The sequence below is a fragment of the Podarcis cretensis genome (assembly GCF_951804945.1).
Source record: "Podarcis cretensis genome assembly, chromosome: 18".
NCBI classification, from domain to species: Eukaryota; Metazoa; Chordata; class Lepidosauria; order Squamata; family Lacertidae; genus Podarcis; species Podarcis cretensis.
In genome coordinates, this window is record NC_137188.1 from 10,116,469 (window position 1) to 10,143,352 (window position 26,884).

General features: G+C 47.3%; 2 protein-coding genes across 2 annotated transcripts in view; both read left to right on the forward strand.

Moving 5' to 3' along the window:
• MADCAM1 (mucosal vascular addressin cell adhesion molecule 1) overlaps positions 1–26,884 on the forward strand; it is a 179,274-nt gene that overhangs the window by 23,939 nt on the left and 128,451 nt on the right. The window lies entirely within an intron of this gene.
• Positions 1,755–26,605, forward strand: CDC34 (cell division cycle 34, ubiquitin conjugating enzyme). The gene is made up of 5 exons (XM_079960972.1): positions 1,755–2,036; positions 18,530–18,616; positions 19,723–19,820; positions 22,151–22,285; positions 25,266–26,605. The coding sequence occupies exons 1-5, from the start codon at positions 1,860–1,862 to the stop codon at positions 25,474–25,476; spliced, it is 708 nt and encodes a 235-aa protein (XP_079817098.1). The 5' UTR covers positions 1,755–1,859; the 3' UTR covers positions 25,477–26,605.

The following is a 26,884-nucleotide window of genomic DNA, read 5'->3' on the forward strand; positions in this document are numbered from 1 at the left end:
CAGCTATGGTTTTCAGGCTGCATCTCCACACACTTTTCGCCTGACTCGGATGTATCTTTGAACCGAGAGAATGTCACTTGCTTGCCTGATGGGGGAGTGTCTTTGTGCCTCTGCAGAAACCTCTTGACTTTTGCATAGCTGGGATATCCTCCCAGCCCTGGGAGGAGCGTTCGTGTGACACGTCTACTACACACTGCAGCAGACACACTAACATGTCGCGACAAACGGTTTGGAAAGCTCTGTTATAGACAAAAAATACCTTTAAGGTCAGCCAGATGCCTTTTATCCTGGTAAGATCACTGAAATCTTTGGAGAAATTACCTGTTGCTCATTCCCCACAACCTTGTGCTCAGCTGCACAACCCATAAACTCCTAGAAGCTGTGCATTCACTGTAGTGAGCCCCAAGGCTGTGTTCTTTTTATTTTCTTCATTTTAACACATTTCTGTGGTGTTTTAATAGTGTTACTGTTTAATTACATAGTAATTAAAATTGTTGAATATATAATAACAGTATTAAAACACCATGGAAATCGTTAAAATGAGAATAAAAAGATAATACTAAAAAGCGCGCGCGCGCACACACACACACACACACACACACACAAGCTTTCTGTAGTTGTATCTTTTATATATACATATATAAAGTGGATGCGGTGGTGCTGTGGGTAAAGCCTCAGCGCCTAGGTCTTGCCGATCGCATAGTTGGCGGTTCGAATCCCCGCGGCAGGGTGCGCTCCCGTTGTTCGGTCCCAGCGCCGGCCAACCTAGCAGTTTGAAAGCACCTCCGGGTGCAAGTAGATAAATAGGGAAGGTAAATGGCGTTCCGTGTGTTGCGCTGGCTCGCCAGATGCAGCTTGTTACACTGGCCACATGACCCGGAAGTGTCTGCGGACAGCGCTGGCTCCCGGCCTTTAGAGTGAGATGAGCGCACAACCCTAGAGTCTGGCAAAACTGGCCCAAACGGGCAGGGGTACCTTTACCTTTATATATATAAAAGCTTTCTGTAGTTAGCTGGACTTTATTATTTTTGTAAGCCGCCTTTGAGCCCCAGTCTGGGGAAGAGGCGGATTAGACGAAATAATAATAATAATAATTCATTTCATGCTATTTATATACTGCTTGATTGCAAAAAAGACTGTAGTTTATCTGGACTTTCATAATTTTTGTAAGCTGCCTTTGAAGCCTAGTCTGATGAAGAGGCGGATTAGAAAAAGAAATAATGATGATGATAAAATAATAATAATAATAATTCCATTTCATGCAATTTATATACTGCTTGATTCCAAAAAGGCAAAAAAAAACAAAACCTCGAGCAGTTTACAAAAAGCATTGAAACCGCCCGTAAAAAACGAAGCAGATTTAAAACAGCCATTGAAAATATGTAGGTAATTAAACACAGAGATAGATAAGTAGGGAAGTGTCTTGTGAATTTCTCTCTTATTTGTTTGTGTGTTCAATACATGCGGAAGGCGCTCCTCGCAAAGCCTCCTGGGAAATGCAGTCCTCACCCTCCGGTCCCGCCCTCTTCCCCCCTCCAGAGACGCCACTCATTGGTAGCCGCGCGTGATGGGCGGAGACGAGGGCGTGTCGCCGCCGCCGCCGCCAGGGGTGGAACTACGCCTCCCAAGCGGCCCCGCGCGCGCGCTCTCTGTTGTTGTCGTCGCCGCCGCCGTTCCAGCGGCTCGAGCCCCGTCCGCGGCGCTCTTTCGGGTCCGCAGCGGCCTTCTCCCTCCGCGCGCCTCCCCTCCGCCCGCCGCCCTTTCCCCCCTCCCCTCCCCGCCACGCTCCTCCTCTCCCCCGGCCTCGCCGCTCACGCGAGCCCCCGGCTTCACCCGAGGCCTAGCCCTTCCCTCCGACCATGGCGCGGCCGTCCGTGCCCAGCTCGCAGAAGGCGCTGCTGCTGGAGCTGAAGGGCCTCCAGGAGGAGCCCGTGGAGGGTTTCCGCGTCAGCCTGGTGGACGAGGGGGACCTCTACAACTGGGAGGTGGCCATCTTCGGGCCCCCCAACACCCACTACGAGGGGGGCTACTTCAAGGTGAGACGGCGCGGGGGGGCGGCTGGGGGTCGGGGGTCGGAAACACACACGGGGGGTGGGCCCTACTCCAGAGGAGACCCGCTTTAAAGTGGAAGGAAGTGGCTGGGTCGGGTCCTTCGGCCTCCAAGAAGGTCTATTCTGAAGCAGGGAGAGTTTTACTCCAGAGGAGACCCACTGAAAGTAGAAGGAAGTGGCTGGGTTGGGTCCTTTGGCCTCCAAGAAGGTCTATTCTGAAGCAGGGTGAGTTTTACTCCAGAGGAGACCCACTGAATGTAGAAGGAAGTGGCTGATTTGGGTCCTTTGGCCTCCAAGAGGGTCTGCTTTGAGGCAGGGTAAGTTTTACTCCAGAGGAGTCTCACTGAAAGTAGGGGGAAGTGGCTGGTTTGGGTCCTTTGGCCTCCAAGAAGGTCTGCTTTGAGGCAGGGAGAGTTTTACTCCAGAGGAGTCTCACTGAAAGTAGAAGGATGTGGCTGATTTGGGTCCTTTGGCCTCCAAGAAGGTCTATTCTGAAGCAGGGTGAGTTTTACTCCAGAGGAGACCCACTGAAAGTAGAAGGAAGTGGCTGGGTTGGGTCCTTTGGCCTCCAAGAGGGTCTGCTTTGAGGCAGGGTAAGTTTTACTCCAGAGGAGACCCACTGAATGTAGAAGGATGTGGCTGGTTTGGGTCCTTTGGCCTCCAAGAGGGTCTATTCTGAAGCAGGGCGAGTTTTACTCCAGAGAAGACCCACTGAAAGTAGAAGGAAGTGGCTGGGTTGGGTCCTTTGGCCTCCAAGAGGGTCTATTCTGAGTTTTACTCCAGAGGAGACCCACTGAAAGTAGAAGGAAGTGGCTGGGTTGGGTCCTTTGGCCTCCAAGAGGGTCTATTCTGAAGCAGGGTGAGTTTTACTCCAGAGGAAACCCACTGAAAGTAGAAGGAAGTGGCTGGGTTGGGTCCTTTGGCCTCCAAGAGGGTCTATTCTGAAGCAGGGAGAGTTTTACTCCAGAGGAGACCCACTGAAAGTAGAAGGAAGTGGCTGGGTTGGGTCCTTTGGCCTCCCAAGAGGGTCTACTTTGAGGCAGGGCGAGTTTTACTCCAGAGGAGACCCACTGAATGTAGAAGGAAGTGGCTGGGTTGGGTCCTTTGGCCTCCAAGAGGGTCTATTCTGAAGCAGGGTGAGTTTTACTCCAGAGGAGACCCACTGAAAGTAGAAGGAAGTGGCTGGGTTGGGTCCTTTGGCCTCCAAGAGGGTCTGCTTTGAGGCAGGGTAAGTTTTACTCCAGAGGAGACCCACTGAATGTAGAAGGAAGTGGCTGATTTGGGTCCTTTGGCCTCCAAGAGGGTCTATTCTGAAGCAGGGTGAATTTTACTCCAGAGGAGACCCACTGAAGGGAAAAGGAAGTGGCTGATTTGGGTCTACTCTAAAGCAGGGCGAGTATTAGTCCTGATCCAGAGGAGACTCACTGCAAGTAGAAGGAAGTGGCTGGGTCGGGTCCTTTGGCCTCCAAGAGGGTCTATTCTGAGTTTTACTCCAGAGGAGACCCACTGAAAGTAGAAGGAAGTGGCTGGTTTGGGTCCTTTGGTTTCGAAGTGGGTCTACTCTAAAGCCGGGTGAGTGTTAATCCTGCTCTAGAGAAAACCCACATTAAAGTAGAAGGACATGGCTGATTTGGGTCCATTGGCTTCCAAGAGTTTCTGCTCTAAAGCAGGGCAAGTTTTACTCTAGAGGAGACCCACCGAAAGTCAAAGGATATGGCTGGCATGTGTCCCTTAATTTCAGTGGTTCCACTCTGGAGCAGGATGATTTGTAACCCTACTCTAGAGTAATGAATGGGCATGGCTTGGTGGGCTACTCTGGAGTATTAAGTTTTGCCTTAATGTTCCCTTTGCGGCTGTGGCTAACTTGAGGCCAGTGTCCCCAACTGGGTCTGCCCTAAAGTGGGGCGGGTTTTAGCCAGTGTTCATCCTACACCAAAGGAGACCCATTGAAGGTAAAAGGACGTGGTTGGCTTGGGGCCAATGGACTTCAGCTAGTCTGCTGTGACGGAGAAGTCGTACCCAGTGTTAGTTCTGCTCCAGAGTAGACCCGTTGAAATTAAAGAACAAGGGTGACTTGGGTCCATTGACTTCAGTGGGCTTCCTTTGGAGTAAGACATTGTGATTAATGGACGTTGCAAGTTTCTGGACACATGACACCCCTCTTTACGCTGTGTTTTCAGGATCCACCCCCATTCCCGTGACTGATTTGGCTCTACTCTGAAGTAGGACCTGGACAGATACAACCCTTTGCCTTGAAACAGGGGCAAGAGGGAATCATTTCCATCCTTGTAACAAGAGAATAAACTTCTTTTCCTTTCTCTCCCCTCCTCCGTTTAAAAAGAAGGCAGTAAATAGCTTAAGGCGGGATCCAACCTACATTATACTAAGCCTTTTGAAAGCAGTGGCCTTAAAATTATCTCTAACCTAAGAGTAGTGTCCAGTATTAGTCATGTTCAGAGCGGAGTGCCATGGAAATCAGAATTATGAGCAACAGAAGAATGGCGTGACTTAGCAGAGCTAATGTCCCATCTAATTTAAGCATCCTGTTTTTACAATGAGCAACCAGGTGCCCATTTTGGGAAGACCACAAACACAACAGCAACACTTGCAGTTCCCAACACACGGTCTTCAGAACCATACTGCCTCAACTGCAGAAGTAGAGCATAGCCATGAGGCATTGTAATTCCTCTATGAATTTGTCCAGTTGTCTTTTAAAACCCTCCAAGTCTGCGACCACCGCTGTCTTCCGCAGGAGCGCGTTCCGTGGGTTTACTATCTGGTGGGTGAATAAGTCCTACTTATAAGTGGGGTGGCGCTGTGGGTTAAACCACAGAGCCTAGGGCTTGCCGATCAGAAGGTCGGTGGTTTGAATCCCCGCGACAGGGTGAGCTCCCGTTGCTCGGTCCCAGCTCCTGCCAACCTAGCAGTTCAAAAGCACACCAGTGCAAGTAGATCAATAGGTACCGCTCCGGCGGGAAGGTAAACGGCGTTTCCGTGCGCTGCTCTGGTTCGCCAGAAGCGGCTTAGTCCTGCTGGCCACATGACCCGGAAGCTGTACGCCGGCTCCCTCGGCCAGTAAAGCGAGATGAGCGCCGCAACCCCAGAGTCGGCCACGACTGGACCTAATGGTCAGGGGTCCCTTTACCTTTGTAAGTAAGGAGGAGTACTAAAATGTTTTTTCCCCTCCTTGCCTACTGCCAAAAACCTAGGATGGACTTTTTAAAAGTGAAGAAAGATAAAATTTATACCCTCCTGAGATTACATTTTCATATTAAAGGTTTGGCTTGATGTAAGTGTACAGATTTTTTAAGATCTGAATATTGCAGATAAGATCTGAACATGACTGTATTCAGGACTGATGAGCTTTTCATTGCTGCTGCTAATAATTTTATACTATCCTTTTGAGCCAAAATGTGGGCAACTATATCTGCTGCCCTGTTCGGGGAAGTTTTCAATGTGTGACATTTTAATGTATTTTTAATCTTTGTTGGAAGCCGCCCAGAGTGGCTGGGGAAACCACACCAGTTGGGCGGGGTACACAATTATTATTATTATTATTATTATTATTATTATTATTATTACTTCTTGTCTCTCCTGAATCTTCCAACTCTTCAGTTTCATTGGAGTTCTAGCATTAGGAGGAGGAAAAAAAATATCTCTCTACTTCCTCAATGCCATGCAAATTTTTTTACAATTTTGAGTCATCTCTCCTCTTGCTCACCTTCTTCCTAAACTTGAAAAGTAAATAAATCAGGTGTTGTAACCTTTCCTTATTAAAATTTACAAGTGAAGCTCTGAATAAATTCTAAACTTAGGGTTTTGTCCAACTAGACTACACTTGGAGGAGACCATTTGAAAATAATTGGCCGAAGTTAATTGGGTCTGCTTGGGGTAGGACTTAATAGGACGGCAATTTTAAGGGTATAGTCATACTGTTGAGTAGAACCATTAAACTTAATATGGCCAGGTCATTCTCAAGAGTAGACCTGCTGGAATGAATGGTCTCGAGTTAGCTGTGATGAACTGACTCAAGAGTGTGACTCTCCATGTAATACTAACTGGGGGTTGTATCCAACATTGGTCAAAGCTATTGAAATTAACGAGCACGGCTAATTTAGCTCAATTTCAGTGAGCCTGTATCTGGCTGAAGCCGCCTTGGTGGATACTCACTGAAATCAGGTTAAGTCATGATGAACTTAATTCAGGGTTAGCATCATTTTACCGGGTCGACTCTGCATATGATTCCCACGCCCTCGGCTACAACCTTATAAATATATGCAAATAATTCTAATGTTTGTACACTAAAAGGAAATGCTTTATAAGTCTTATTTCCGAGTCAATATGCATGAGATTGCACTGCAAGTGTATTTTATTGCTGTTGTTTATAAATTCCCTTTTACATGCGCATCGAGGCGATTCGCAGGCATGCCATAAAGACGACTAAAAATAGCTTTAAAAACAGTAAACAAAAAACAACAACAGCCAGTAGCCACAGGTTTGAAAACTACACAAAAGGGCACCTAAGTCAGAGGCCTTTTCACCCAGCTGGAAAAGTCTGCCAAAACAAAAAGGTGTTTTAATTGTTTCCAGAAAGTGCAGGTAGTAATAATTATTTACCCACCCGCCTTGACTCATCTGCCTGGGTGGCCCCAGCCACCCTGGGCAGCTTCAACACAATATAAAAACATAATAAAACATCAAACATTAAAAACTTCCCTATCCAGGGCTGCTTTCAGATGTCTTCTAAATGTTGTGTAGTTGCTTATCTGCTTATCTGCTGGTGCCACCACCAAGAAGGCCCTCCACCTGGTTCCCTGCAACCTCACAATTTGGGAACTGCCAGAAGACCATGGGGGATGGAACTCAATGTCTAAGCAGTCTTAGAAACTGGTATAGAAAAACTAGGAGCCAAATGGCTCCTAGGACCTGGATTTTGGACGCCAAAACAAAATATCTAGTCACCATTTAGAGGAAGGGGTGGGAAGGTCAGCAACACTCCCCCCCCCAAAAAATTTTTTTTTTTATTGATTTTCCAATATTATAACAAATGTAACAACAGACAAAGAAAAAAGAAAAAACATTACAATATTTTAAAAAAAAATTATCTTAACTATTATAATCCCATTTTTGTTATCATTGTTGGGTGACTTCCACAAATCCCCCTGGCTGAGTTTCCATATAACTCATTGTAGCAGTTTTCCAGCACTATTTTCATATAAAATTTACTTGTTCAATCAACTTCTTTCTTTTCATTTTGACTTCTATCCATGGTATTATACGATTTCACATATTTAATTCCTAGGCCAATCTGTTACTCCAAAGTATTTCTATTTAAGTTATCTTAACATATTTAATTCCATAGTCTTTAAATTTCTTCCATTCCTCTTGATACTCCTCCTTCTCCTGGTCGCGGACTCTTCTGGTCAGGTCGGCTAGCTCCCAAAAGTCCATTATCTTCATCTGCCATTCTTCCACTGTTGGTACTTCTTGTAATTTCCAATTTTTGGCCAGCAAAATTCTAGCTTCTTAACATATACGTCAAGGCTTCAAAGCACATTTCAGTAATCTTTGAGCGTCAGCCAGGCACAAAAAATGGCACCCAGACTTTTGGAGGTGCTCGCAAACGGAGGGTCTTTAGGTGCAAAATACGCCTGGTGGCCTGCTAATTTCAAACCCTGTGTCCAAGCAGAACAATGGGGGTTGGGGGTGCTAACTTGAATAAAAAATTGCAGGGGCCCAGGTAAGCTCCGCCCTGCATAATCAATCACATGACACAGTGCGCACACAAACCATTTGAATGGGAATGCCCATCAATTTTGTGGGGGCCCGTCCCCTGCAAATATTTTATTGTGGGGATGGAGACTACAGGATCGAGGCCGTTTAGGACATTAAAGGTTTGCACCAGCACTTTGAATTGCACTCAGAAACAGACTGGAAACCAACCAATGTCTTTTAGGGCTGGTGTTATATGGTCCCAGCGGTCGCTCGCAGTCACCAATCCAGCAGCCACATTCTGGATTAGTTGCAGTTTCCGGGTCACCTTCAAAGGTAGCCCCACGTAGAGCGCATTGCAGTAGTCTGAGCGGGAGATAACCAGAGCGTGCGCCACTTCTTGCGAGATAGAGCTCAGATAATGGGCTCTTCTCGGTAGGGCTGCCGTTTTCACATAATAGTGTGGTTTCTCAAGTAACCTGGTCGTCAGCTGCGCAGGGCCTGCCCCTGACCATTTTATCCAGTCGCAGACGACTCTGGGGTTGTGGCGCTCATCTCGCTTTATTGGCCGAGGGAGCCGGCGTACAGCTTCCGGGTCATGTGGCCAGCAGGACTAAGCCGCTTCTGGCGAACCAGAGCAGCACATGGAAACGCCGTTTACCTTCCCGCCGGAGTGGTACCTATTTATCTACTTGCACTTTGATGTGCTTTCGAACTGCTAGGTTGGCGGGAGCAGGGACAGAGCAACAGGAGCTCACCCCGTCGCGGGGATTCGAACCACTGACCTTCGGATCGGCAAGCCCTATGCTCTGTGGTTTAACCCACAGCGCCACCCATGTCCCATAAGGCCTTATGAGTTAGTAACAAAATCTTGAACTTGAGAAAACCCAGTGTTCCACAGCAGTGCCCAGTGTTGACAGAGATTACCGTATTTTTTGCTCTATAAGACTCCCTTTTCCCCTCCTAAAAAGCAAGGGGAAATGTGCGCGCGTCTTATGGAGTGAATGCCGGCTGTGCAACTATCCCGGAAGCCAGAACAGCAAGAGGGATTGCTGCTTTCACTGCGCAGCGATCCCTCTTGCTGTCCTGGCTTCTGAGATTCAGAATATTTTTTTTCTTGTTTTCCTCCTCCAAAAACTAGGTGCGTCTTATAGAGAGAAAAATACGGTAATTTTAAAACATCTTAAGTGCTAAGGTTGCAGTCCTCTGCCTGCTTTCCTGGAAGGCTGCCCTGGTGAATACAGTAGACTTAGCTCTGAATCAACACATCCTGAATGGCCCTGTAGGTGCGTAGAAGTAAAAATGAAGTTTATAAGAAGAGGCTTCCAGGATCAGACAATTGGTCCTTTTTAGTCCAGCTTCCTGTCCTCATATTCACCACCCAGATGCCCCCCAGCAGGACCTGAGTGCAACATTAACTCTCCCCACTTGTGATTCATAGAACTGTAGAATTGGAAGGGACCCCGCGGTTCATCTAGTCTGACCCCTCTGCAGTGCAGGAATCTGCTTTAAAAACTCCCAATGAGGGAGAGTCCACTAATGTTCCAGCTTTTACCACCAGGAATTTCTTCCTGGTGTTTAGTCGGAATCTCCTTTCCCAGCAAGTGGCATTCAGAAACACGCTTCTTCCTGTGACACTGAACTAGGTATTGTTGTTGTTTAGTCGTGTCCGCCTCTTCGTGACCCCCTGGACCAGAGCACGCCAGGCCCTCCTGTCTTCCACTGCGTCCCCCAGTTTGGTCAAACTCATGCTGGTAGCTTCGAGAACACTGTCCCACCATCTCGTCCTCTGCCGTCCCCTTCTCCTTGTGCCCTCCATCTTTCCCAACGTCAGGGTCTTTTCCAGGGAGTCTTCTCTTCTCCTGAGGTGGCCAAAATATTGGAGCCTCAGCTTCTCGATCTGTCCTTCCAGGGAGCACTCAAGGCTGATTTCCTTCCGAATGGAGAGGTTTGATCTTCTTGCAGTCCATGGGACTCTCAAGAGTCTCCTCCAGACCAGAATTCAAAAGCATCCATTCTTTCGCGATCAGCCTTCTTGATGGTCCAGCTCTCACTTCCATACATCACTACTGGGAAAACCAGAGCTTGAACTATACGGACCTTTGTTGGCAAGGTGACATATCTTGAACTAGGTGTGGACATAGCTAAACAGGAGTGGCGGTTATCCCCATAAATGAATAGGCACGTAAATATCCAAACAGGAAGCACGTAAGTACAGATTTGATTGCATAAATAGGAGATCTATTTTATGCACATGATTAAAACATCTAGGCTGTTTTCCCACCCTGTGAGCCTTCCAGGCAGTATATGAAAATATTCATTAAAAATAAACAAACATTAACCCTCGCCATTAAAAACAACAAAGGAGCAGAATTGGTTTTATTTTATTTATTTTGTTCCGTTTGCGAGCAACTTCTCACGAACCACCTCGAAGCGATTTCGCAGTAAAAGCACCAACCTTTTATTTTATTTTTTTCTTTAAAACTGTATGTAAAAAACGGTTAGGCAGTTCCATTCATAAAAGAGATTTCACACCTGATACGCAGAATGGAAAAGGGGGAAAGCAGACAATAGAGGCAGCAACCTAAGGGAAGCAGAGCTAGTTGCTTAACCAGTATTGAAGGCCCATTGAAATATTTAAGTAGAACGGTAAACAACAACAACAACAACAACAATAATAATTTCTTTTTTCCCCGCCCTCCCCAGCCAAGACCGGGCTCAGGGCAGCTGACAGCCAATAATAAAAACAAGTTGATTAAAATACAATTTAAAAGATTAAAATACAACATTAAAACAATTAGGGAGCGATCTCTTCATAGGAGGAGAAAGGAAAAAGAAAGAGGGGGAGGGAATCAAACTGATTCTGAGCCAAAGGCCAGGTGGAACAACTCTGTCTTAAAGGCCCTGCGGAAAGAGATCAGATCCTGCAGGGCCCTGGTCTCAAGAGACAGAGCGTTCCACCAGGCGGGAGCCAGTGCTGAGAAGGCCCTGGCTCTGGTTGAGGCTAATCTAACTTCCTTAGGACCCGGGACCTCTAGGGTGTTGCTATTTATGGACCTTGAGGCTCTCTGTGGGGCATACAGTGGTACCTCGCAAGATGAAAAACGCGCAAGACGAAAGAGTTTTCCGTTTTTTGAGTCGTTCCGCAAGACGAATTTCCCTATGGGCTTGCTTCGCAAGACAACACGTCTTGCGAGTTCTTGCGAGTTTGTTTCCTTTTTCTTAAAGCCGCTAAGCCGCTAATAGCCGTACTTCGCAAGACGAAAAAACCGCAAGACGAAGAGACTCGCGGAACGGATTAATTTCGTCTTGCAAGGCACCACTGTACCGGGAGAGGCAGTCCCGTAGGTACGAGGGTCCTAGGCCATGAAGGGCTTTAAAAGTCAAAAGCAGCACCTTAAATCTGGCCCTGTACTCCACTGGGAGGCAATGCAGCTGGAAAAGCACTGGGTGAATATGCTCCCATGGCAGAGACCCCGTGAGGAGCCTCGCTGCAGCATTCTGCACCCGCTGGAGTTTCTGGGACAGCTTCAAGGGCAGCCCCGCGTAGAGCGAATTATAGTAGTCAAGCCTGGAGGTGACTGACGCATGGATCACTGTGGTCAAGTCAGGGCGGGAAAGGTAAATATAAAAAAGTAAAGGTAAATATAGAAATGTCTAAATATGAACAGTGTTGTAAATAGCCACACGCTGTGAAGTGAATATCCAGATGGGAAATATATTAAGTGTAGGAACTATAAAGTGTGCCAGTATAGAGGTAAACAAACTTTGGGGCTGCCAATCTAGGGCATGGATCCCTGCCAAGTATGTTTCTGTGAATTCCTATTCTGAGTATTTCAAATTCTAATAATAAGCAGTCCTTTGGGTGCTCAAGGATGTGCTGTGAAGCCTGGTTTTCTCGCCTTCCAAGGTGACCTAAATAATAGGTATATAACAGGAAGTACCCCATGGCAATGCCAAAAAAGGAGATCCGTTTCACAGTTCCTGAAGAGTCATTGCTTTTTGTTAGTGTCCCAGCATGATTCATCCCCTAAAGGCCTTACTCAGGGGCCTTTTCTACAGAAAAAAAAAGAGAAGACAAGAATTAATAAACACTGCTTAGAAGTCGTTTTTAAAAACGATTCGCAAAGCCACATATTTATAAAACCCTGATTTTCTCCATCAACATCTTTCACATAAAAACTCACTAGAAAACCCCTACCAAACAGGATTGCTTGTCCCACGTGCAGACGTAGTAGCTTACAGGTTTACTCATAAGTAGCTCAGTGCAAAACTCCTAAAGGACCTGCAGGAAAATAAAATAAAAGAAAGGAACGTATAGGCCAGGCATGTCCAAAGTCCGGCCCCTGTGGCAATTTATTTCCTTGGGTAAAATTCCACCCCCCCCAAAAAAAAATAAATAAATAAATTGGTACTGTCAGGTTTTTAATGTAAGATGTTAATTAAAGATATGCCCATATTGTACTCCTACTGGCAGCGGACTAAAGACTGCGTGTGATGGAGATCACAAGTCACTGTGCATTATCCCATAATCTTTGCTTTAACGTCTTTAGGGCACCTTCATAACCCAGGTAATACAGTCGGTGGGGGGGGGGGGGGTTGACAGACCAGACAAATGCTAGAACATTAGCAGTGGCCAAGTTTTTATCGGTGGTTGCAAGAACCAATGATCCCTATACTCTGAACGAAACGCTTGTTTAACCTGGAGGTAGGCTGTCTGAATTGTGTATTGCTTTGTAACGATGATTTGCTGGGTCTCTGGACTGTAATAAAGGTTGATGATGAAAAAAAAAAAGCTCAACAACTTCAATCCTAAAAAAAGGTCAACATCAAATCTGGCCCTTTTTGTTTTTTTTTCTTGTTTTTTTCTTTTTCTTTTTTTAAAGATATTTATTAAAGTTTCAAAAAAAGATTACAGAATAAGAAAAAGAAGGAAAAAAGGGGGGAAAAAGAAAAAATACGCAGCACAGAAAAATAAAAACAGTTAAAAACAAATCAATCTTTTCATGTCTTGTCTTTCATTTGCTTGTTTCCCTGACCTCCTCACACCTCCCTTTTTTTGTATTCCAGTTCAGTTAGTTAATTCAGCAAATTCTTTCCCTCCTTGTTTTTATCTTAATCCTTTACCTTGATGTATTATAACTTTGCATTCTCACCTAATAACAATCCATTTTTACATACTCCTTTATAACATTGCTGCTAAAACCACTTAACTTCATTCCGACATCATTCTAACATTCATTAATTTTGCAGTATTTATGTAAGTAGTCTTTAAATTTCTTCCAATCTTCTTCCACCGACTGCAAATCTGGCCCTTTTTGAAAAAAGTTGAAAAAAGTTTGGGCACCCCGGTATAGGCCAAATAAACACTCAGCTTCTTTCTCTTGTTCGTGGCATTTTTTTTCCTGTGACAGATTGTTTAGCATATTCTAGATTATGTTTTTAAAGTGCATTGATTGGCTGCAAAAGCTGGACTTCTCTCTGTCTTTGACATTGTCATTCTAGTCAGTCAGTAACACCAGGGGTTTTAGTGTTTATCTCATTCCAAGTATTCAAATAATACTATTTCCCCATTTCCTTGGGTCTCCAGCTGTATTTTTGGTGGACTACAGTTCCCATCATCCCTGACCACTGGCCTTGCTAGCTAGGGATGATGGGAGTTGTAGTCCAAAAACAACTGGAGACCCAGGTTTGGGAAACAGTGTTCTACAGCTATTAAATGTGTCTGTGGGAAGGGGGGGGTGTTGTTGTTGTTTTATCCTGTATTTTATTCTGCAAACTGCCCTGAGACCTTATGACGAAGGGTGTATACACAGCTAATAAATAAATAAATAATTTCCCCCAATCGCCTGATCTTCTCTTTCCCTCAAAAGTTACAGACTTGTGGAACCGTTCTTCCCAGTAATAATGGAAATATGAATACATCTCCCTGCTTCACCCAAGTAGTAACTGACTTGGGCAATTCTTTTGCATCTTCCTATTTTATTTTCACCAGCATGGCAATGAGGTCTGGAGTAATTCACAGAGCCTAGGACTTGCCGATCAGAAGGTCGGCGGTTCGAATCCCCGCGACGGGGTGAGCTCCCATTGCTCTGTCCCTGCTCCTGCCAACCTAGCAGTTCGAAAGCACGTCAAAGTGCAAGTAGATCAATAGGTACCGATCCGGTGGGAAAGTAAACGGCATTTCCGTGCGCTGCTCTGGTTCGCCAGAAGCGGCTTAGTCCTGCTGGCCACATGACCCAGAAGCTGTACGCCGGCTCCCTCGGCCAGTAAAGCGAGATGAGCGCCGCAACCCCAGAGTCAGTCACGACTGGACCTAATGGTCAGGGGTCCCTTTACCTTTACCTTTAATTCACCCCTTGCTGAAAATTGGGCAGAGGCTTGTTTTTTCTTCTTCCTGGGTGTACGTTTAGTAGGTCATCGGGATCCACAGGAAATAAACAAACAAGCTGCTTCCTCTGAGCCAGTTTTGGCCTGGGAATCTGCTTTGGGTCGATTTATGAGCCTGTTTTGCAACTTTGAGGTTCCTGCCCATCTGGCCTTTTTTGCCTCTTACCCGACGAACCTGTCTGAGTCAGATTGGGAGTTGGCTGAGATCAGGTGGTTGGGTGTTCTTGGATCTTGGCAGATCTAAAACCCAAGCCCTAGGGCTCGCCACCGGATGACACCAGCGTATGGTGATGACGTCTCTTGTTTCGTCGCGTAGATGATAATATCAAGCAACACTAACATGAGTTTCAGTCCTATGCCTGCGGCTCAGAAGAAAGCCTGTTGGAGTTTTGCATGGCTTCTTTCCAGGAATCCTCGCATGCCATTGTTTAAGAGTTCCTAGCAAAGTTATTTACATGGTATTGGCAAGCTACCTTACGACATAGGGACGCGGGTGGCACTGTGGGTTAAACCACAGAGCCTAGGACTTGCCAATCAGAAGGTTGGCGGTTCGAATCCCCACGATGGACGGAGTGAGCTCCCGTTGCTCGGTCCCTGCTCCTGCCCACCTAGCAGTTCGAAAGCACGTCAAAGTGCAAGTAGATAAATAGGTACAGTGGTGCCTCGCAAGACGAAAATAATACATTCCGTGAGTCTCTTCGTCTAGCGGTTTTTTCGTCTTGCGAAGCATCCCTATTAGCGCTATTAGCGGCTTAGCGGCTTGGAAAAAGGAAAAAAAACTCGCAAGACTTGCAAGATGTTTTCGTCTTGCGAAGCAAGCCCATAGGGAAATTCGTCTTGCGAAGCGCCTCAAAAACGGAAAACCCTTTCGTCTCGCGGGTTTTTCGTCTTGCGAGGCATTCGTCTTGCGGGGCACCACTGTACCGCTCCGGCGGGAAGGTAAACGCGTTTCCATGCACTGCTCTGGTTCGCCAGAAGCGGCTTAGTCCTGCTGGCCACATGACCTGGAAGCTGTACGCCAGCTCCCTCGGCCAATAAAGCGAGATGAGCGCCGCAGCCCCAGAGTCGGCCACAACTGGACCTAATGGTCAAGGGTCCCCTTTACCTTTACCCTTATGGTCATCGTGTTGCCTAGACATTGCTGACTTAAACAAAAATGGGCAGGTTCACCCATCTGTACTTTGAAGGCAGTTCCACCATTGCTGGAATGAGATAAATAAAAGATACTCAGCTTTGTAGTTCAGGTGGAATCCCATTGGTCGCTTGCTGTGTCACATGACCCCCTGCGCAGAACAATGCGGGGGAAAGCCACGCAGACAAAAATCAAACAGAGGAGAAGGTTACCAGAATAACACCTTTTGTTCTCGGAGAGGCACCGGTTTTTCCAGATGGCGGCAGTTCTATCGGCCTCCCTTCCCCCAGAGCGAATGCTCCAGGTCTGATGACGAAACATACCTTCCCTATGGGAAAGGTTGCAGCATTTGGGACTTTTGAAAAGCGAGAACGACATTTCTAAAGTGATGCATGACATTGGGGAAAGCCAGAAGTTCTCCCTCGCCATAACACTAGAAAGTGTGGACATTCAGTGAAGCTGAACGCTGGGGAATTTAGGACAGATCAAAGGAAGGACTTAACATATTTTTTTCATGTACAGTGGTACCTCGGGTTTAGAACTTAATTGGTTCCGGAGGTCGAATTAAGGCCTTCTCGGAGGGCCTTCTCGGTGGTGGCACCTGCCCTGTGGAATGCCCTCCTGTTAGATGTAAAAGAGAAAAACAACTACCAGACTTTTAGAAGACATCTGAAGGCAGCCCTGTTTAGGGAAGCTTTGAATATTTGACTATTGTATTTTAATCTTTGTTGGAAGCCGCCCAGAGTGGCTTGGGAAGCCCAGCCAGATGGGCAGGGTATAAATAAATTATTATTATTATTATTATTATTATTATTATTATTATTATTATGAAGAAATAACCCAGAGGTGCCTTTTAAATAAAAGGACACATTCTACTCATGTAAAAATACGCAGATTCCCGGTCCATCCGTGGGCCGGATTTAGAAGGCGATTGGGCCCGATCCGGCCCCTGGGCCTTAGTTTGCCTTCCCCTGCTCCAAGGAGCTGTGCATGGCTCGCCTCGATTTTTAGCCTCACAACAGCCCTGTGAGGTTGGCTGGCCTGAGAGGCCGTGCTTGGCCCAAGAGCTTTGTGGCCTAGTGGGCATTTGAACTATGGCCTCCCGGTCCCAGCCAGACCCTCTGTCTTCTCCTATTTGTGTCTGGCAACATTCTGCAGCTCAGCGCTTTTATGGCATGAGAGGGGAAGCCCCAACATGTTCTTTCTCTTGTCTCTTTCTGAAAATCAGCAAAAGCTTGGTTGCCCGGAGGTGGCTCTTGTTTGGCGCAGGGAAAGAGCTCCCGACGAGCCCGGGCAGGTCTCATGCTCTGTCCCGGCCGAGGCAAACCTGCTAAAGAAGGACAGAACTTTTTTTATGTATGCCACAACAGCAGCAAGAATACTTATTGCAAAGTACTGGAAGACACAAGATCTACCCACCCGGGAAGAATGGCAGATGAAGGTGATGGACTACATGGAACTGGCAGAAATGACTGGCAGAATCCGAGACCAGGGAGAAGAGTCGGTGGAGGAAGATTGGAAGAAATTTAAAGACTATTTACAGAAACATTGTAAAATTAATAACTGTTAGAAGGATGTTGGAATAATATTATATGATTTTAGCAGGAATGATATAAAGGATTTGGGATTAACTGACTGTTAATTGGTGAAAGGGGGAAAAGTAAAGTTACATCATATTAAGATAATTTACAGGACTAAAATTTTAAAAGAGGGAAAGGATTTGCTGAAATGGATATTTGATCTAGAATACAAAAAAGGGAGGTGTGAGCAGGTCAAGGAAATAAGCTAATGAAAGACAAGTAATGAGAAGATTTGATGTATTTTTTGTGTTTTTGTTTCGGTTTAATGGATTTTATTTTTCTGTTTTTTCATATTGTGATGTGTTGTTTTATTTTTGTTTAATGTGGTATTTTTATTTTTTTATTTTTGTAACCTTTAAAATTTTAATAAATATTTTTTTAAAAAAGAAACCTCCAAATGCCAGGGCGGCTTCGGAGGAAGTTGGTTGCCATGTGTGACTCAGCTCTGCTCACAACACAAACGGGACTGCCTATGAGAGGAAGGGACGGGTCATGGGTCTGGGAAGTGCCACATGTCCAGGAGCCTTCCCCAGCCATTGGCTGAGTTGCTGTGATGTCATGGAACGTTCGAAAGTGCCTGGAAACTTTTGGCACGACTGTGTGGTAAATTCCACAAACGTTTGCACTTGGTTGCAGCATCTAAAAATTAGCAATTTGCTACTGGGGCAGGTCCAGTTGCAAGCGCGTAGAGCATGGGTAGGCAAACTAATGCCCAGGGGCCGGATCCAGCCCACTCGCCCTCTAAATCCGGCCTGCGGACAGCCTGGGAATCAGCGTCTTTTAATCAGAGTGTCCTTTCACCGTATTTTTTGCTCTATAAGACGCACCAGACCACAAGACGCACCTAGTTTTTGGAGGAGGGAAACAAGAAAAAAAAATACAGTGGTGCCTCGCAAGACGAAAAGAATCGGTTCCGCGATTCTCTTCGTCTAGCGGTTTTTTCGTCTTGCGAAGCAAGCCCATTGACGGTTTAGCGGATTAGCGCTATTAGCGGATAAGCAGATAAGCGGCTTAGCGGCTTAGAAAAGGGGGGGGGGACCGCAGGAACTCGCAAGACATTTTCATCTTGCGAAGGAAGCCCATAGGAAATTCGTTTTGCGAAGCACCTCCAAAACGGAAAACCCTTTCGTCTAGCGAGTTTTCCGTCTTGCGAGGCATTCGTCTTGCGGGGCACCACCGTATTCTGAATCTCAGAAGCCAGGACAGCAAGAGGGATCGCTGCGCAGTGAAAGCAGCAATCCCTCTTGCTGTTCTGGCTTCTGGGATAGCTGCGCAGCCTGCATTCGTTCCATAAGACGCACACACATTTCCCCTTACTTTGTAGGAGGGAAAAAGTGAGTCTTATAGAGCAAAAAAAATTGGTAACTTCATGTACAAAAAATACGGTATATAAAATGCATCTCTGGGTTATTTGTGGGGCCTGCCTGGTGTTTTTACATGAGTAGAATGTGCCCTTTTATTTAAAATGCATCTCTGGGTTATTTGTGGGGCCTGCCTGGTGTTTTTACATGAGTAGAATGCGTGCCAGCACTTTGAATTGTGCCTAGAAACCCATTGGCAACTGGTACAGTTGGGTGCAGGGCAGGCCAATTGCAATTCTAACCTACTTGTTCATTGCTGCTTCCCCAACCGCTGACACCTCTCCCGTTCTCTGTTCTCCGCAGGCTCGTCTCCGATTCCCTATTGACTACCCTTATTCACCACCCACCTTCCGTTTCCTGACCAAAATGTGGCATCCAAACATATACGAGGTATGGTGGCACACTGGGACATGGGCGTTGAGCTGGGGTGCCTTGCTGGGATGCCCTGGAATGTGGGCAAAAGACTCCGTCTGCCTCCCCCCAACGGACACACACAAAAACACAGACTATTTTTCCACATATAAGAAGATTTATTTGTTTGCTTGCTTGCTTGCTTGCTTTTTTTTTCAGTCAAAAATTGGGGGTCATCTTATACAGTCATACCCATAGCTGTCAACCGTCCCTTATTTGGCGGGAAAGTCCCTTATCCCAGCGCCATGTCCCACTGCTGTCCCTTATTGATGATGTCCCTTCAATTTCCCGGGTTTCAAAGGAAGCAGCTCCTCTCCCTCCCTCCCTCTCTGCCGGCCAGGGAGGAGGGAGGCTCCAACTGCGTTGCTTGGCTGTGTTGCTCACCCAATAAGGAGTCTAGAATGACTGGGGGCGGGTGGAGCTTGCATGCTTTGTGCCGATCAAATCGGCCGCCTTGCCTGGGGACTTGCCTTTGCTCAGCGCTTCCCAGCGGAGAGGTGACGGTGGTTTTCCTTGCTGCATCCCCTTTGCCGGGTTGCTGCGCTGTGGGAACCACCGCTTGAGGCTTCGTTTGGCTGCTGGCTGGGCTTTCTGCCTTTGGCTCGGAGGGGCTCAGAAGTCGAACATACCTGTGCCCGGAAAATCCCTTATTTTGGCTGCTGATCCCTTGTTTTCGAGGCTGCTGGTCCCTTATTTTCAAATCTGTAAGTTGACAGCTATGGTCATACCTCGTGTTGCATTCTGCTCTTCTTACGGACTTTCGGGTTATGAATGCGGCAAGCCCAGAAGTGTTTACTTCCGGGTTCGCCGCATGCGCAGAAGCGATTTTCGTGCCCGTGCCCGGAAGAGGCACTCTAGTTGCAGACTTTTGGGGTGTGAACGGCACCCTGAAATGGATTAAGTCGGCAACCAGAGGTACCACTTTATACCTAACTTTGGACAACCTCTGCAAACAACTTTGGCCAACTTTCTTCAAAAAAACGCTCAGAGTTTCGATGTTTAAAATATCAATTTCTTAATTCAGAGTTCAAAACCATAGGGGTAGTCTCGTACATGGAAAAAATAATGGTATATCCATCTTTCAGACCGGGGACGTTTGCATTTCCATTCTACACCCTCCAGTGGATGACCCACAGAGTGGAGAACTGCCTTCGGAAAGATGGAATCCCACGCAGAACGTGAGGTGAGGCTTGAGCTGCAGTTACGCTGTCCCTAGTCTGTCGTCGTAAGATTGCCCATCCCTCCCATCACGGGCAAAGTGAAGCAGTCACATCTGCAGGTGGACTGATTGAATTGATTGAATTTAAGCTTGCCTAGCAGGGAGGCAGGGGCGCAGGTGGCGCTGTGGGTTAAACCACAGAGCCTAGGACTTGCCGATCAGAAGGTCAGCGGTTCGAATCCCCGCGATGACGGGGTGAGCTCCCGTTGCTCGGTCCCTGCTCCTGCCCACCTAGCAGTTCGAAAGCATGTCAAAGTGCAAGTAGATAGATAGGTATCACTCCAGCAGGAAGATAAACGGCATTTCCGTGCGCTGCTCTGGTTCGCCAGAAGCGGCTTAGTCCTGCTGGCCACATGACCTGGAAGCTGTACGCCGGCTCCCTCGGCCAATAAAGCGAGATGAGCGCCGCAGCCCCAGAGTCGGTCACGACTGGACCTAATAGTCAGGGGTCCCTTTACATTTACCTAGCAGGGAGGCAGGGAAATCCGGTGGATATTTCCGCAGCTGGTGCCCATATTCCTCTGCCCTGGGAGTTGTTGAACCTCTACCCGTCAACCGTATCATGGCTCTTGATTGGCTGCCTCTAATTTTGCATTATGCCCAGACGCCATATTGGGGTGCGTAGCTGTAGAACCGACTGCGTTTGTCTTTGACAATAAAGAGTAAACTATCCGCCGTGTGCATTACTTGGCTGGAAAGTGCCCTCGACGCCCATCATTTGCTGAATTTAAAGGACTCTGGGCTTCTGTTTACCGTATTTTTCGCCCAATAGGACGCACTTTCCCCCCTCCAAAAATGAAGGGGAAATGTGTGTGCGTCCTATGGGGCGAATGCAGGCGTTTGCTGAAGCCTGGAGAGCGAGAGGGGTCGGTGCGCACCTCTCGCTCTCCAGGCTTCAGGAGAGCCGCAGCGCCAGTCCCACAAGGTCGGGGGACAGCGGGGAGGCGGAACGCTGCCATCCCGCTGTCCCCCGATGTGGTTTGGAGGCTGACGGTTGGGAGATGTGTGCTTCTCCCTGCTGCCAGCCCCGCAAGCTCCGGGGACAGCTGGGAGGCGCAGCGCGTCTTCCCGCTATCCACAGACCTGGTCTTGGTGCATCCTATGGGCCGGTGCATCCTATGGGGCGAAAAATACGGTAGATATTTTGGAACCTTTATAAATCAAGGATTCTGGCTTCCATCGGAACCTTTGAGTCCGGTTCAGTGTTAGAAACACAGAGGTATAAGCTAGGTGCCCAATGGCGCCTTAAACCCAGGTTACAATCGCCACAATAGAATGTCTATTCACCAGGGGGTTCGTCTAGATGACATTTGGGTTCCCTTCCAACGCTACAGTTCTATGATCTCAACTGCGTTGCTTGACTGTAGCTTGCTCTTACAACAATTCTCTGGTCCCAGCATGCAAGGAGGAGTATCACACCCACTGGAAGCGGAAAATGGTACAGCCGTACCTTGGTTATCAAACTTTATACGTTCCGGGAGTCATGGCTTTTGGTTGGCTTCAGGAGGTTCCTACACTCAGAGGTTCGGCTTCCGAAAAACGTTCGCAAACTGGAACACTTATTTCTGGGTTTGCGGCGTTTGGGAGCCGATTTGTTCAGCAACTAAACCGTTTGATAACCAAGGTAAAGGGACCCCTGACCATTATTAGGGCCAGTTGTGGCCGACTCTGGGGTTGCGGTGCTCATCTCGCTTTACTGGCAGAGGGAGCCGGCGTTCAGCTTCCGGGTCACGTAGCCAGCAGGACTAAGCCGCCTCTGGCAAGCCAGAGCAGCGCACAGAAACGCCGTTTGCCTTCCCGCCTATTTATCTGCTTGCACTTTGACATGCTTTCAAACTGCTAGGTTGGCAGGAGCAGGGAGCGAGCAACGGGAGCTCACCCCGTTGCGGGGATTCGAACCGCCAACCTTCTGACTGGCAAGTCCTAGGCTCTGTGGTTTAACCCACAGCGCCACCCGCGTCCCATACGATAACCAAGCTACAGCCGTATTAACTATGGTCTGAGGCAGAGATTTTTAAACTGGGTGCTAACCTGGCCCCCAGAAATCTCCACGTCGTCACAACTGGATCCACACTAGTAGCAGAATGCGCTGGGCTAATTTCTGGCCCTGTTGACTGGGGCCAAAGCCCCACCTCATCCTGCTTCTCACAGCGGCTGATCAGATGGGCACAATCTGCCATTAAGGTCTCCTTCTTTCCTATAACTCTCTTCAGCAGCAGCGACACCGGTGAGTTCCTGCCGCCTCTTCCGCCCTCACCTTGTCATTTGCTTTTCCTTCCCCTCCCCACCCGCAGGACGATTCTCCTCAGCGTGATCTCGCTGCTCAACGAACCCAACACATTCTCTCCGGCCAACGTTGACGCTTCTGTGATGTACAGGAAGTGGAAGGAGAGCAAAGGGAAGGATCAGGAATACACAGACATCATCAGGTTGGTGGGGAAAGCCCCTAGAAATTTAAGGTGCTGCTTTTGACCTTTAAAGCCCTTCACGGCCTAGGACCCTCGTACCTACGGGACCGCCTCTCCCGGTCTGCCCCATGGAGAGCCTCGAGGTCCATAAATAGCAACACCCTAGAGGTCCTGGGCCCTAAGGAAGTTAGATTGGCTTGAACCAGAGCCAGGGCCTTTTCTTTTTTTTTTTCCATATAAATTTTTAGAATTTTCCAACACAATTGTACAATTTTATCCAAATTTTAACAAATTACTATTTTTGGACTTAGTTTCTCTGGTAATCAATTCAAAATCCTTTATTAGGCATAACACACCAACAAACAAACAAACATCATATACAACCTGTGTAAAATACGGGCACAGCAAACACAATTTATCCCAGTCCTATTCTTAACTCTCAGAAAATAAACGATGTACATAAATAACACAATACGATATAATACAGTATAATAATACAACGCAGCAACATCTCCTACCATTAAAAACCACTAAGTGGTTCATCCGTAATCATCCGTAATTACTCTTCAATACGCATTCCCTTCATTGTATTGCCATTTGTCTTCCCTCCCTTTTCTATTTCTTTTTGACAATACCTCTTAAACTTTTACAGTGCTTCTTGAAACCCCACTAGCACTGTTTGCACGTCACATACATTTTTCAGATAATCTACAAACTTTCCCCAATCTTTGATGAACTTTTGGTTTCGAACATATCTTATTTTCCCAATCAATTTATCCAGTTCCGCATAGTCCATCAATTTCATTCTCCATTCTTGAATTGTCGGTATTTCCTCTTGTTTCCATTTCTGGGCCAGTAAAGTTCTTGCTGCAGTGACTGCATACTGGAATAATTTACAGTCTTTTCTTCTTATTTATTTCCTGTGATCCCTAAAAGAAAAACTTCTGGTTTCTTAACAAAAGTATATTTTAACATCTTTTTCAATTCATTGTATATCGCTTCCCAGAAACTCTTCACTTTCTTACATTCCCACCACATATGGTAAAACGTTCCCTCTTTTTCTTTACATTTCCAACACTTATTACATGTTTTATACATTTTTGCAAGTTTTACCAGTGTAATGTACCATCTATAAAACATTTTCATAACATTTTCCTTCAACACCATGCATGCAGTAAATTTTAAATTTTCCTTCCATAATTTTTCCCAATCTTCAAATTGAATATTATATCCAAAATCTTTGGCCCATTGTATCATTACCGATGTAACCTCTTCATCTTTCGTACACCATTCCAACAGTATCTTATACATTTTTGACAAAATTTTATATTCATTATTTATTATATCTGTTTGGAGCCAGGGCCTTTTCAACTCTGGCTCCGTCCTGGTGGAACGCTCTGTCTCATGAGACCAGGGCCCTGCGGGATCTGATCTCTTTCCGCAGGGCCTGTAAGACAGAGTTGTTCCGCCTGGCCTTTGCCTTGGAGCCAATTTGATTCCCTCCCTCCCTCCCTCTCTTTCTTTTTTCCTTTCCTTCTCCTCCTGCGATGAGGCTACATTTTAATATTTTAATGTTTCAATATTTTAATGTTGTATTTTAATTTTGTTTTTAAGTTGTAATCATTCAACTTGTTTTTATTATTGCTTGTAAGCCGCTCTGAGCCCGGCCTTGGCTGGGGAGGGCGGGGTATAATAAAAATTATTATTATTATTATTATTATTATTATTATTATTATTATTGCTATTATTATTAGAAATACCGTTGTTGCACCCACAACCTAGGTTTAAGGTGCTATTGAGCTCCTCGCTTTCATATCTCAGTTTCTCACACTGGCCACAGGCATCTGGTTGGCCACTCTGAAAAGAGCATGCTGAACTAGATGGGTCATTGGCCGCATCCAGATGGTTCTTCCTATATTGTAAGAGCCAGGGTGAGGTCCCCCACCTGCATCCTAGGCCCCTCATTATCCTGGTCACCCTCATCGTGAGGGCAAGCTCCAGTTTTCTCAGTACAGTGGTGCCTCGCAAGACGAAATTAATCTGTTCTGTGAGGCTCTTCGTCTAGCGGTTTTTTCGTCTTGCGAAGCAAGCCCATTGACGGCTTAGCGGATTAGCGCTATTAGCAGTTTAGCGGCTTTTAGCGGATCAGCTGATAAGCGGCTTAGGGCTTAGGAAAAGGGGGGGGGGACCCGCAGGAACTCGCAAGACATTTCGTCTTGCGAAGCAAGCCCATAGGGAAATTCGTTTTGCGAAGCGCCTCCAAAACGGAAAACCCTTTCGTCTAGCGGGTTTTCCGTCTTGCGAGGCGTTCGTCTTGCGGGGCACCACTGTAACCTCCTGAAAAATGCCCGGAATGATTCCGGTCTGCAAGCTCCAGCCTGGCCAGCAGGGGAAAGAGGCTCCAGAGCACGTATGACAGGAAGTCCTCCCTCTTTGGAGCAACATTCCCCTGTATGTCCACTCTAGGTAAAGGTAAAGGTAAAGGGACCCCTGACTGTTAGGTCCAGTCGTGGCCGACTCTGGGGTTGCGGTGCTCATCTCGCTTTACTGGCCGAGGGAGCCGGTGTACAGCTTCTGGGTCATGTGGCCAGCAGGACTATGTCGCTTCTGGCGAACCAGAGCAGCGCATGGAAATGTCGTTTCCCTTCCTGCCGGAGCAGTACCTATTTATCTACTTGCACTTTGATGTGCTTTTGAACTGCTAGGTTGGCAGGAGCTGGGACTGAGCAATGGGAGCTCTCCCCGTCATTGCGGGGATTTGGACGGCCGACCTTCTGATCGGCAAGTCCTAGGCTCTGTGGTTTAACCCGCAGCGCGCGCCCCCCCCCCCCCCCGCGTCCCCTGTCCACTCTAGGCAACAGGAAACGTTGCCACAACAACGTTGCCACATCAGACAAACGTTGTCTGATACATCCCACAGACCCAGCAGCTGATCCCCCCTTAACGCTCTTCTGCCGTCCGAATCCCTGTCGCAAACGAATGTCTTTTATCGCCCAACTAGGAAACAGGTCCTCGGAACCAAGGTGGATGCGGAGCGCGACCAAGTCAAGGTCCCGACGACGCTGGCGGAGTACTGCGTCAAGACCAAAACTCCCGCGCCAGACGAGGGCTCGGACCTCTTCTACGATGACTATTACGAAGACGACGAGATGGACGACGAGGTCAACAGCTGCTACGGCGACGAAGATGATTCCGGCAATGAGGAGTCTTGACGAGGGACACCTCCCCCTCCCCGCCACTCTCGTCAGCCCCCTCTTTTTCTCCGCTCGCCCTCTCTGCCCCCTTCCCTCCACCGCTGCCTCCTGCTGCTGCTGCTCCCGATAGTAGCAATAAACTATCTTGACACTTTTACTTGAACCCAGGATGCCATCCGGCTGAGACTCGGAAACAAAGCAAAAAACACAAAACCCCTCTCTGGCCCTGAGACGCGAAACAGAAAGAAAGAAAGAAAAAAACTCTACCTCAAAAGGGAGACACTGCTTCTGCTGGAACTGGGGGTGGGGTGGGGTGGGTTGCCTGTGTGCAGGGAGGGTTGGCAAATCTACAATTTGGCTTAAAATGCTGTGCGTGGTTTTTTTGTGTGCGTGCGTGTCGTCGGTTTGTTTGTTTTTTAAGAAAAGGAGAAGCTGGGAGGGACAGGAGAGGGGATGGTGCGTTCGTTCCTACCAAGCCGTGGCCTAATCCAGCGGCATCTTCTGCTCCCGGTTAAGAAAGACTGCAAAAAAAGGGGGGGGGAGGAACTTGTGATAAGTCCTTTGCGGAGCATTGAGGGTGGGTGGGGTTTAGGAGGAAGGGCCTGTTTATTTTATTTTATTTTATTAGGCCATGTTAATTTGTGGGGAGGGGAATCTTAGTAAGGGCTCTCTAGTTGCATGGGTTGGGGGGGGGATAATATTTTTGCAATCTCATCGGCCACGTTAAGTCCAGATCGAAAAGTCTCCTCTCCTAGGTTGGCCCTGCAGTGTCACCTGGCGCCACTGGGTGGCGCTAGCACATCACCTGCTTCCTGTAGCATTTGACAACCCCTCTCCCTCCCCCCCCCCCCCGCTAGGTGATGTTTTCCCATCCACCTGCGTGCTCACCCCTCCCCCAGCCTTTCCTGGAGTTTGCTTGGTGGCTGTGCAGTTTTGAAAACCTACAGAGGGACGTTCTGGAACGGGGTGGCAGTCCTGCAAAAAAAAAAAAAATGAAATTTTGAAAATGACGGTTTTGTGGAATCAGGGAAAGCGGGGCAGGGGGGGCTTCTTTTTTTTAAGCATCAAGGTGTGGGCGATTTCTTTTTTAGTTTGTTTTTTCTCCTAGTTTTTTGAAACTATTTAATAAAATGGACTTTGAAAGGAAGCGTGGTGTTGGACGGCAGCGTTGCCACAGTGCAGCCTGGGTTTTGTGTCTTTTGCAGGTAAAGGGACCCCTGACCATTAGGCCCAATTTTCGGCAAGGGGTGAATTAAAGGTAAAGGTAAAGGGACCCCTGACCATTAGGTCCAATCGTGACCAACTCTGGGGTTGCGGCGCTCATCTCGCTTTATTGGCCGAGGGAGCCAGCGTACAGCTTCCGGGTCATGTGGCCAGCAGGACTAAGCCGCTTCTGGCGAACCAGAGCAGTGCACAGAAACGCTGT